Source organism: Tupaia chinensis, unplaced genomic scaffold (assembly GCF_000334495.1).
Source record: "Tupaia chinensis unplaced genomic scaffold, TupChi_1.0 Scaffold142854_1, whole genome shotgun sequence".
Taxonomy (NCBI): Eukaryota; Metazoa; Chordata; class Mammalia; order Scandentia; family Tupaiidae; genus Tupaia; species Tupaia belangeri.
This window is the reverse complement of record NW_006202699.1, coordinates 591,493-603,408: the sequence shown is the minus strand read 5'-3', so window position 1 is coordinate 603,408 and position 11,916 is coordinate 591,493. Positions and strand designations below refer to the sequence as shown.

The 11,916-nt window shown below is 54.3% G+C and overlaps 1 protein-coding gene across 2 annotated transcripts in view; it reads right to left on the bottom strand.

Moving 5' to 3' along the window:
• Window positions 1–11,762: 11,762 nt before the first annotated feature.
• LOC102500812 (mannose-binding protein A) overlaps window positions 11,763–11,916 on the bottom strand; it is a 3,238-nt gene continuing 3,084 nt past the window's right edge. For both annotated transcript variants that reach the window (XM_027766383.1, XM_006163749.3), the window contains one exon: window positions 11,763–11,904. In XM_027766383.1, the coding sequence (XP_027622184.1) occupies window positions 11,818–11,904 (87 nt within the window). In that variant the 3' untranslated portion in view covers window positions 11,763–11,817. The remainder of the gene's footprint in view (window positions 11,905–11,916) is intronic.

The following is an 11,916-nucleotide window of genomic DNA, read 5'->3' as shown; positions in this document are numbered from 1 at the left end:
TCTCTTCGTCCCTCTGCCCATCCTTGACCACATAAAGCTGGGGTGCACCAGCCTCAGCTCTCGTTCCCTTTCTCTCTTACACTGGCTGCAGAGGTGGGCCCATCCTGCCCCTGGGCTGCAGCTTCCTCTGGAGGCTCCTGGCTCCCATATGGACATCCCTCCTGCTCAGGACCACTCCTGAACCCGAGGCTACTCTAGCTGATGCAGGGATGGGAGGCGTCAGTGACAGCTATTGCTTCAAGGCCTGACCCAGGGAGCTGCACAGCATGGCAGGGTGGCCTGGAGAGAGCGTCTGCCTCCCCTCCTGATGATGTGGTCCTGTGCTGAGCAGACGCTTCTCACCCATGAAGTGCCCAGGGGCTTGCTGTTCCTGTCGAAACTGCTGCCTCCGGCTTGGAGAGGGCGTGCTGGCTGCACAGCGGGATCTCAGGGGACTTTGAAACAGAGGGTACCCAGCTATGCGCACATCCACCTCAGCCTTTCTCTTGCCTGGTGGTTTTAGAAATGTTTTTCCCTGCTCTGGTTTAGATATTAAGCAGCTAAATCCTTCGGCTTCATTTGGTGTATTTGAAGAAGTAAGGAGGGAAGGCAGGTATGCAGGAGGTGCCGGGTATCAGAGCAGGCTGTGAAGTAGCTCTGAGCCCAAAGCTTACTCTTCTGGCCTGTAAATATGTAGGCCAAAGGCCCCTGTCGTTACTTGGTTTTATTGTCATGTTGCTGCAAACATGATTTAAATGACACCTGTGTTCAAGAAATGGGAAAGGCACCTGGTGAACCACAGTCCCATAGAGGAGCCAATAAATACATCCAGACAGGAACCAGCCAGGGGCTATTTGCAGGGGCCAGGGGCACTGCCCTTTCCGGATGGGACCCCTGAACCACACGGCTCTCTGAGCATTCCCACGGCCACACCCTGTACATGAGACAGCTTATCTAAAACAAAAGCCACACTTCCTGATAGCAGCCTCGCTCTGCTGAGAGCTTTCCCTTGTTACCTGAAACACCCCCATTTCCTGGAACCTTCTGAAATACAACTCAGTTACACAATAATAAGCAAACAGTACTCCAGCACCTTGGCCACACCTGGACATCCCAAGCAAGGGACTTTAGAAGCATTTTTAATTACAAGAAAGAGAAAATGACCGTATGTTTAGGCTCAAAAGAAGCATTTTTCCTAAGACTAGAGGGTTCTGAATGGGCACAGAAGGAGCACAGACAGTGCACCCATCTCCCGGCCTCTGCCTCTCTCTTCCTTTGCATCTGGCTTCCTCTGCTTCCTGGAGTGTGGTGCCCTCGAGCACAGGAAGCTGTGTGCCTCACAAGCCGAGGGGTAGGCAGGAGAGACTCTCACTGAGCAGCGGTCAGCAACTCCTGGCGATGAGTTCAACCGTCTCAGGTTCCACTCTGGCCCTACCGTGGTGGTATGAGCACACAGTGTGATACAGCCATGGGGACCACATGAGGTAGTGGTCTGGGCAGACCCCCCGAGTGGGCACTGCCCACCCAGTACTTAAGCCAAGCCTAATTCTCGCCAAGAGGAGGGAAAGATCAGAGGAACTGTGCAACGAGCAATTCTGTGGTGCTGGGGGCCTGGAACGGTGAAACCCCAAAGCCCACAAGGACCATGGGCCACAGGGTCTGGCTGGCTTTCCAGCACAGAGAACAGTAAGAAAGTTGTTGGACTCTGAAGGCACAGCTTGAGTAAAGTAGAGGGTTGAAGCAGATACTTCAAAGGCATTCTTCTATTATTTTTTAATTAATTTTTTTTTTTTTTAGAGAGGTTTTTGCTATAGGCCATGTGCGCTCGCCAAAAAGACAGAGAGAGACAAAAAGCGAGGAATCACCCTCCAGGGGGGATGGCCACACCACAGTCCCTTCTCCTCCTTTCTCCTCTTGCTATCCTGGGCACGCACGCACACACGCGTGGCATGAGTTTAAGCCACCGGTTCCAGGACTCAGACCGTGGTCAACTACATGGGAATTCAACGACATAGCCATTACGCTAACTGCTGGTCCCAGTCCTTTCTCAAGTGTAGAGGCCCCTCCCTCACTAGTATGTGTGGACAAAGGTCAGCACTGACCTCCCACAGTGGCCAGGGCACCTCACTTTGTGGCCTTCACTGTAGGCCAGTAAAGCCAGGATCAAGCAGCCCTCACACCCTCAGGAGACATCATAAGCAGGCCGACCAACCCTCGGCTGGGAGGGAACTTCCTCAGGAGTGTAGCAGGAAGCCTCATTCAGTTCGTGTGTCTCTCAGGTGTCTGCCTCCTGTCAAAGCAGCCCACATCCCACAGTGAACAGCCACTGACGTCGACAAGTGAGGGCCTGTCTTTGTTCCAATCCCCTCAGCGGCTGAGTTACTCAAGGCCAGGGTGTTCTCAACCACTCTCACTTGCTGGACATCCACCTTAATTCAAGTTCAATGATATGCTTGACCTTTTCAAGTTACCTATGCGTTATTAACAGGGTAAAGAAACTAAGTATCTATTAGAGGAAATACAATATTTATTTATATGGTAAATATTTATCTGGGCACTAGATACAAAGATGAAAGCAGTTAGCCAAGCCCTCAGGGAGCAGCAGCTCTGTCCTCCACTCACAGACCAGTGAGCGGCAGGGCTGCGTTCCAACAAGCCAACTTCGACGAAGGAGTGGCTCCCAAGTGCTATTCCCCTGGAGACAGGGGAGCCCACTTCCCTCTGCAGTCGCCAGTATTCGGAGAACAGGCTCTTGGCTACTGCCACTGTGGTCATCTATGACCACCAGACTTGGTGGCCAAAGCATTGCCTGGGAGAAGGTTCTGCTGTTGTCACTGTCAGACTTGATGGCCGAAACAACTTGGAGTCACAGAGATGGACTCACAAGGGACCCATCCAGAAAATAATGCTCTCCATGTTAATTTATTGGGTTCTTGAGAATGTCATGGTACATTTTTGCATAGAAAAATATGTCAGGACTTTCCTGATGATGTAACAGTGAGTAGGCACGATGAATGGAAGTAGGTGAGGGTTGAGTGAATGGAAGCCTAATTCCTACTTGCAAGCCTTACCTGCTGGGTTGAATTACATGCTTTAATATGTCTTCAGGCCCTGACCTGAGGAGGCAGCACAGCGATCTCATTACCAGCCTCTTACATCCTGCCGGCTTCCCTGACACTTCACTCCAGGTGTAAGTGGCTGGGGTGAGGCAGGGCTGAGGGTCAGAGGGAAATCTCAAGCCAAGGAGTTGCATTCTGTGGCCAGAGGATAGATCAGGGCAAGCAGGAAGAACAATGAGGAGTTTTGAACCAGCTTGGGATGCGTGGACCCTAGCTGGAGAGAGAGTCTGAGAAGGGAGAAAGAATGAGAGGGATGTGACTTCTTCAAGAAATCTAGAACATGGTGCACTTTCTACAAAGTGTTTATAGGAAAAAAAAATAACTAAAAGAGGGAGTGATTGATATTGAAGGGGCTGAGGGCTTGATGAAATAATTCTGAAGCTTCATGAAAGGATGAATCCTAATTCCTGCACATTCCAAGCAAGAACATGAATTAGGACAGCTGTTACAGAAAACAGCACAGAGGAGCCACAGAAAACCAGAGCTAGGACGACCTTAGGGCCAGGACTCCCTCTCCATGGTGTTAGCGTGGAAGGAAGGCCTCTGTACTCCCGCGTTCCCTGAAGAATCGTGCATGCCAGTCAACGTAAGAAATCGGCCTAAGAGCCCAACAATCAGGGGAGTGGGTAGAGAAAAGGGTGCGTGTGTAAAATGGAACATTATTCAGCCTCACAAGGGGTAAATGCAATCATATAAGGGAACATGGGTCCGCACAGAGAAAGCAGTGAGTGCTCATTGAATAACCCAGGCACCAGAAGACAAATGCCACGTGTCCTCATTCACTGGTGGACGCGAATGTCTTGCTTGTGTAGATGTGGAGAGTGTTGGGGACGGCAGCTGGGGGTGGGTGGGGAGGGATGAGGGAAGCTTGGATAACTTTGCACGGGAGTGCAGGTAGACAGGCAGAATGAGTTCCAGAGCACGACAGCACAGCAGAGCAACGGCGACTGGTGACAACTCTGTGCACGGCACAGCGGAAGGGCACACTCCAGATGTGCCACACAGGGGAGTGCAGACACTCGAGACGGTGCACAGGGCCATGGCCTAGACTTGCTCATTACCCATTGTACACATGCTTTGAAAAACCACACCACACCCCATAGAGTGTACGGCTATATGCAAATTAGAAATTATACTAAAAAAGAATGAATCTTAGAAGAATCAGGAAAACTGTTACAATGACTATTATAATGGACTTGGTCCATTTTATGTTAAAGGGTTGCATAATTAAAATAGCGATTAAAAGAACTGAAGATACAGTGACCAGCAGTTGGCATAATGGCTATGTTGCTAGACTCCCATGTAATGACTACAGTTCAAGTCCTGGACCCGGTGGCTTAAACTCACACTGGGCGTGTGTGCGTGCGTGCCCAAGATCCCGAGAGGAGAATGGAGGAGAAGGGATTGCAGCGTGGCCTTCCCCCTTTGGTGTGATTTCTCACTTTCTGGTTCTCTATCTCCCTCTGTCTTCTGGTGAGCGCACGTGCCCTATAGTGCACTCACCAGAGAGAGTGAAAGAGAGAGAAGGGTGAGAAAGCAAGCCATCAGGTCTGACAATCAAACCACAGTCAATCATGCAGGAGTCCAGCACCCCAACCTCCATGACCCGAGGCCAGCTCCCCCTCTTACCCTGAGGCCCCAACTGGTCTCCAGCCCTCTAGCTGTGGGGAAATGGCACTGCCTTCTCTCTGATTGAGATTGAGCCCACCGTCTGGCACGGTAGCCGGTAACAGGCATGTGACAGTGAGGGCAGTGTCACGCCACCTCTGTTTCCCTGTGTGCCCAGATCCTAGGAGGAGGATGGAGGAGAAGGAATCACAGCATGGCCATCCTCCTGGGGTGTGTGTGTGTGGGGGATTTCTCACTTTGTCTCAGTATCTCTGTCTCTCTATCTCCTGTGAGTGCACATGCCCTAAGGCAAAAGCCTCTAAAACACACACACACAGTTGGATGTTTCCACCTCTACTATACTCCTCAACCCCTTTTATCCACCTCACCTTTTCTGATCCCTGCCTTTGTTCTGTGGGGAACCACCCTTCGCATGAGAGAGACAATCACCAGGCACTGTTCCCAGACAGCACGGTGGGCAAGGCAAGCTCTCCCAGGGGATCCACACAAGGGAAAGTGTCCCACATGTGGCTTGGCACAAGGCCTCGGGCAGTGCATGTGTGCGTGCAAGGCCAGAGGCTCCCACACAAAGAGGCAGCTAGACACACTCGGAGCCCTGGCATTGCTGCGCGGGTCCTCTTCCACACACTATCCCAAATCCGGTGGTCAGGGCAGGATGCCGGAAACGCTTCTGAGGTCTCACCAGAACACATGGAGAGCAGGGCTGGCTGCATCTGCCACCGATGGGAGCTGTGCTAATGTTTGCTCTGCTTGGCATAAGAGAGCCCTGCCCCGCAGGACCAGAGGGTGCCTAACAGTAGGGATGCCCCTCCATGCCCGTGATGCACCCTCAGGACCTCTGTGGGAGGGCTACTGCTTCCATCACCTGAGTTGACGGCAGGAGATCCCCTCCTCCACCGTGCACTGGACCCTCTGCTGGGGCCTCATGGGTCCCAGGCACAGCCTCGACAGGGTCTATGTTCAGGTCTCCAGCCCGAACCCCTCTGTACTCCTGAGAGAACGTGGGGTCCTCATGAGTACACATTTAGCCATGTTCTCCAAAAAAGCCTGGTTCAGGGGCAAGCCCAGAGCTTCTCCCTGCTGAGGCCAAGACCAGAGAAAGTGACCGTCTTTAGACAATACCCGGATGGTCCATGGAGGGAGCCGGGGGAAGCGCTCGAATCTGGCTCCCACAGGCCAGGCAAGACAACCAAGCCCTGCCTTGTGGTGACACGGACACTGCTCTGGATACGGAGATCTGGGGAGCCAAGAAGGCTGCAGGTGGCCCCGTCCAGGTGCCCGGACAGGCTCGCGGTCTAGGACTGGAAACGAGCCGGCCACAGAGACAACGTGCTCCCAGCTCCACACGTTTGCTGCTCGGTGAGGTCCCGCCCGGGGGGAGTGCATGCCTGGCCTGGCCCTGCACATCAGAGCAGGTACAGCAACCCCGGGCAACATGGAGTGGGGAACACAGGAGCACCTGGCCTGGCAGACCTGGCTCACAGGGCTCTGCTCTCCTGGGCCCTGCCAGGTCACATTGGGTTCACTGGCCCTGTGTAGAGTCGGGCAGCAGAGGGCAGCATGAGGCCACGGCCGTATTCCACACCGGTCTGCTGTTCCTCCGGGATCCAGCTTGGAACCCAGTTACTCCAGAAAGGAGCTCGGCCCCGTGTCTGCGGGTCCAGGTTTGCCCTCTCACTGGTCCACTCGCGGACTCAGTGGAGACTGCGTGTCTGGCCCCAGCGAGCTCCAGCAGCAGGACTGCGGCGGGGCACAGGTGCTGTGAACTCGCGGCAGCCAGACTGCAGGCAGGGTCTGGAGTGCTTTCCTAACATGAGTTCATTATCCGCACAATGACCCTCTCAGAAAGACACTGTTTTCTATCCCAGTTTAACAAGGAGGAGAATGGAGTCCTGAGTGTGTATGTGATTTGCCCAAGGTCACACAGCTGCCAAGTGGTGGAACCAGGATTCAAACCCAGGAAGTTTGGCTCCAGAATTCTCACCAGTAATGACCACAAAATGCTGACATAACATACACAAGAAAATTCCCAAGATGGTGTCAATCGACTATAATTGCAGAGAAGAAAATAGACAGGTGTGATAACAGGGACGGGTGTGATAACAGGGATGGGTGCAGTAACAGGGACTGGCGTGGTAACAGGGACGAGTGTGGTATCCCAAGATGGTGTCAATCGACTATAATTGCAGAGAAGAAAATAGACAGGTGTGATAACAGGGACGGGTGTGATAACAGGGATGGGTGCAGTAACAGGGACTGGCGTGGTAACAGTGACTGGTGTGGTAACAGGGACTGGCGTGGTAACGGTGACTGGCGTGGTAACGGGGACGGGTGTGGTAAGAGGGACGGGTGTGGTAAGAGGGACGGGCGTGGTAACAGTGACTGGTGTGGTAACGGGGACGGGTGTGGTAACGGGGACGGGTGTGGTAACGGGGACGGGTGTGGTAAGAGGGACGGGCGTGGTAACGGGGACGGGTGTGGTAAGAGGGACTGGCGGTTGGAGCACCCAGAGCATCTGTGGTCAGGTAAAGCCTGGGGGGTGACCTGTGGCCAGAGACCTGGCAGGGCAGTCATGCTGGTGCCCAGACACACTGAGTCCAGGCTGTCCTGGAACAAAGCTTAGGGACCGTCTCCATGACCAAGCACACACTCTTCATCGAGAGCTTCTGCCATAACTGAGAGTCAGCCCTCCTCTGAGAGGGGACAGGGAGGCTGGGACACGCGGGGGGGTGATAGTCTCAAGCACTGGGCCCATACAGTCCATCCACGCAGACGCTCCACACACACGTGCACCAGACACGCCCACGGCCCAGGCCCACGTGCTCAGTTGCCCACTCCGGGCTGAATCTGGCAGTGTCCCCCATGCGGATACCCTCTGAGCTGTGCTAACCCCAGACCTGGTCCCTGAAGTCACGGGGGCAGTTGGAACCTAGACGTGCATGGGAAGGGTTAGGGTCAGCAGCTGGCTCTGCCTGGGGTCACAGTCAGGTGCACGACATTATTTGGGGTCTGACACTGATGAATGAAGCAAGACTCCTTCACTCCCACAGGGGCCTATGAGAACTAGAAAAAGGCTGGCATCCCTGGATGGCGAGAGGCAGGCGGGAGGCCACCGTGTTGCCTGGGGCAGCAGCTCCCCAAACTGGCCAAATACCCAGGTCACCTGTGGACCTGCCTAAGACGGCAGAGTTCTGAGATGTTCAATGCATTGGTCAGGGCGGGGAGGGGTAGTGAGAATTCTATGATCTTGCGAAGCACCGTGGTCCATTCTGCTGGTCCCCGAGGTTTCAGAGACCAATTCAAGACAAAGAAACAGGCTCTGCAGAGCCACATAAGGAGGCACAAGCATGTCACTTGACAGGACACAGCAGGCTGACCAGGGGCAGGCAGTAGCCAGCCTTGCCCAAGGCGTTTGTTCAGTTAGCAAATGGCTGCTCACACCCACCGCTTTAAGCACGGCACCCAGGTTTGCATGGAAAGAAAGCCAGCAGCTCGTAATTAGAGGTGCTGTCTGTCTCTATCACAGAAGCCCCACCAGGCTGGGAGCACCATTTCCACATGGAGCCCTGCTGAGCTCCTCCCCTTCCCAGCAGCCCGTCTGCCACTCATGGTCACCAGGGCAACATTGCTTTACAAAGTCAACTTCCCAATATCTTCAGTCCACACTTCCTGATGATGTCCGACCTTCTGGTTAATGAGAAAACAAACCCCTGATCCCTGGCAGGTTATGAAGCACAGATCAGTTACACAATAACCAGAAAACAATCTTCCAGGAACAAGCCTGCAGGGGGCAAGTCCAGGGGCCTGCCTGTGAGCCGGTGTGGATCGATCTCCAGCACCACAGAGAAGGGGGCGGGAGAGGCCGGGCAGGAAGGCCTGAGAGATGTGAAGGTCAGACCTCAGCTGGTTCCTGAAGCTGGTTCCATTTGCCAGTTTGGATGTGGCTAAAGTGACAGCAGTAGAGCCTCAGGACTCCAAAGAAAGATTGTCCTAAAGGAAGAAGGCCCCAAGTTCCGGAATCCAGAGCCCAGGCCAGACTGGGCCTGGACTGTCGCAAGCTTTGGTGGCTGTTTTCATTGTGACACAGGAAGCAGACTGATCACATTGGCTGTGTCTGTGTCTCTGCAGGAGAACATGGGCTCACAGCAATAATTTAACCCAAAGTCCCCTCTCAAAGTTAAGGTGCATTTGCCATTCCAACCCATCCGGGCTGGCTGCCTATAGAATTCAGAAATAGTAAGAGTGTAACCACAGCTAGTTCGGGCGGAACTGAGAGGCGGCAAAACTGAAACCAGTTCTCAGACCCTGCAGCTTTGCTCCTGGCTCTAGGGTCACTCTGATGGTGAGGGGCAGCAGAAGCCACACAGTGCCCTTCTGAAATGGGTCCACAGTCCAGATCTGTGTGTGGTCATGACTCACTCAGCTTCAGAGACCCATGACAGACAGAGAAACTGAGGCTCGTCGGGCTGACATGTCACACGGCGCCAGTCGAGGAGCTAACTTCAAACGACTGCCTCCTGCTCATCCTGCCTCCTGAACATCCCACCACCCACCAAGCCCCTCTCCTTCAGCCCCAGCCTGGCACATGGAGACCTAGGCTTCTCCATTGGCCAAGGCCACATCCCAAGCTGCACAGAGGTACAGGCTCACGGGTCTTTTCCAGGAGTGTGCTATAAGCCACGCCTTCAGTCCCTACCCTTTTACAAGGGGCAGCAGAGGGAGACTGCAGCTCAGAGGTGTCAACCAGGCCCTGGCCCAAAGCCCAGCATGGGAGAGAACGGCTGGGGGAGCCACTCCACGAGAAGCAGCAAGGCCTGTCTCAGAGGGATGTGCTACCTGGGGCCCCTGAGATATGTCCCTGGAGTGCCTGGCCTTGGGTCCCCTGTGTAAGAGATAGCAATTATCAAACGTCCTTTGGAAAAGGAAACTGCTTGCCCTCAGCCAGAGGGGGAGCGGGGGCCTGTTCGTAGGGTCATCTTGAAACCATTTCTTCCCATTTATCTCTTCTGAGAGGCTGACGAGCTACTGTCTCATGAGAACGCTATCTCTTTAGATTAACTTTGTCATCTCCCGAGCTGTCCCAAATGAGGCTCCTGCTTTTTGCTAACAAGAACTGGGACATGAACATGGCAGTAGTTTGTTCCAATTATAATTGAAGGAAGAATGGTGACAGGAGAATACATTTGTTTTCCTTTTTTTGTCATAGGGCATGTGTGCTTGCCAGAGAGAGACAGTGAGAGGGACAGTGAGAAATCACCCCCTTGGGGCAGGTATGAGCACACAGCAATCCCTCTCCTCCAGTCTCCTCCTGGGATCTTGGGCACACATGCACATGTGTCCAGTGTGAGGTTCAAACTGCATGTGGGAATCCAGCACAAGATAATCTCCACATTCCCCAGGAATGAGTGCTGCTGGTCAAATGGTGGGAAATTGATTTTGTAAAGTGATGTTGCCCTGGTGACCCTGAGTGGCAGACGGGCTGCTGGGAAGGGGAGGAGCTCAGGGCAGGGGACAGTCCGGAAATGGTGCTCCCAGCCTGTGGGCCCTCTGCGATGGAGACAGACAGCACCTCTAATTACAAACTGCTGGGTGGTGTCTTTGCAAGAACTGAGAACCCTGTGCTGTGACAGGAGAGGCATGCAGCCCTGCCCCCTCATCTGCTGGCCCAAGGCCTCAGGACATCCAGACAGCTCCACCCTGCCCTGCTAGTGTGGCAGAAGGGGAGTGGGGGAGCCCTGCCCCGTGTGCACTTCTCGTATCCAGCGCATTCCTCATGTGCCACCTGCTAACCCTCCATTGTGGATTTGAGGAGCACTTATTAACTCTAGGGGACTTCCTGCTAGCTCAGACACAAAAAGAAACTAAATGGAAAACTAGGCTTAACAAAAGCTTCCCACTAAGCTAAAGCAGCCTTTGGCCTGTTCGTGAGATATTCTCTTCTTTTCCTTTCTTTTTTTTAATTTCCCCCGAGAGGGCACGTGCACTTGCCAGAGACAATGAGAAGAGAAGTAAAAAGTCATCCCCCAGGGGGTGGCCATGCCACCATCCCTTTTCCTCCAGCCTCCTCCTGGGATTTTGGGCATGCACACACACATGTCTGGTGTGATTTTCGAGCCACCGGGTCTACGACTCAAACCTCTACGACTCAAACCACTGACGACCGTATGGGAGTTCAGCATCTCAAACACTGCACCACCTGCTGGGCCCTTGTGAAACGTTGCTGCACAGCCCCTACGTGTTTCAGAGCCAGCCACCCTGACAGCTGGAAAACATCTGTGGCCCAGGGCAGAACCAGGGGCCGAGGGGCACTGGACTCTGCTCAGAGGGAGACCTCGTGTGCTGACTGGCCATGCTGTGTGATTTGACCCCGGGCATGGAGCTTGCCTCAGGGTGTTTTCTCTCCTGTCAGTGCAGGTGACGGGACTGCGATGGGATGAAGATCCCACTATGAAGGGAGGGGTGCTAGGCGGGGACTGAGGCTGGCGAGGCCTAGAGCCCTGCACAGCCGTCCACCCTCTGTGCTGTGGCCCATGCAGCGTTGGCTCAGCTCCTCAGGTTATCAGGAAGGAGGGCGGGTGCTCTCCCCTTGAGGTTGCCCTGGTGACTAAGGGGCCACAGCTCGCAGGCAGGTCAGGGGGTCCCGGAGCCGTCCTCGCTACCCACATCCACGATCCCCATTAGGTGGTAGACCGTCTTCTGGTGGGGCTTGTGGGCAACTAGAAAGCACACCCATGTCAACAGGGCAGCAATGGGAAGGAGCTGGGGGCAGGAGAAGCTGACAGAGAAGTGGCAGCTCCAGGAGAAGGGCTCAGATCTGACAGCTGCCATCTGTGCCCTCCCTGACGGTGTGACTTCTCACAGCCCCGCAGCAGGCTGCAGTGCGCCTGAGAAAGGGCGACTTAATGCGGCCTCACCTGACTGAGTGCTGTGTCTTGGCAGGGTGAGGATGACCTGGACCAGAGTCCTCATACCCGCCACGCCCTTTGTCACTTCTTCATCCCACAGGCCCACCCCATGAAGGAATGAAACACAGTGTGGGAAGCAGCAGGGATCGTTTTATGGCAGCCGCGGTCCCGAGGAGCAACCCTCTCTAGGCAGAGAACTCGCAGACGGCCAGGAAGGAGGAAGTGCAGGAGATGTCGTTCCAGAGCCCGTCAATCAGCAGGACCACGCAGTCCTCCCCGGAGCC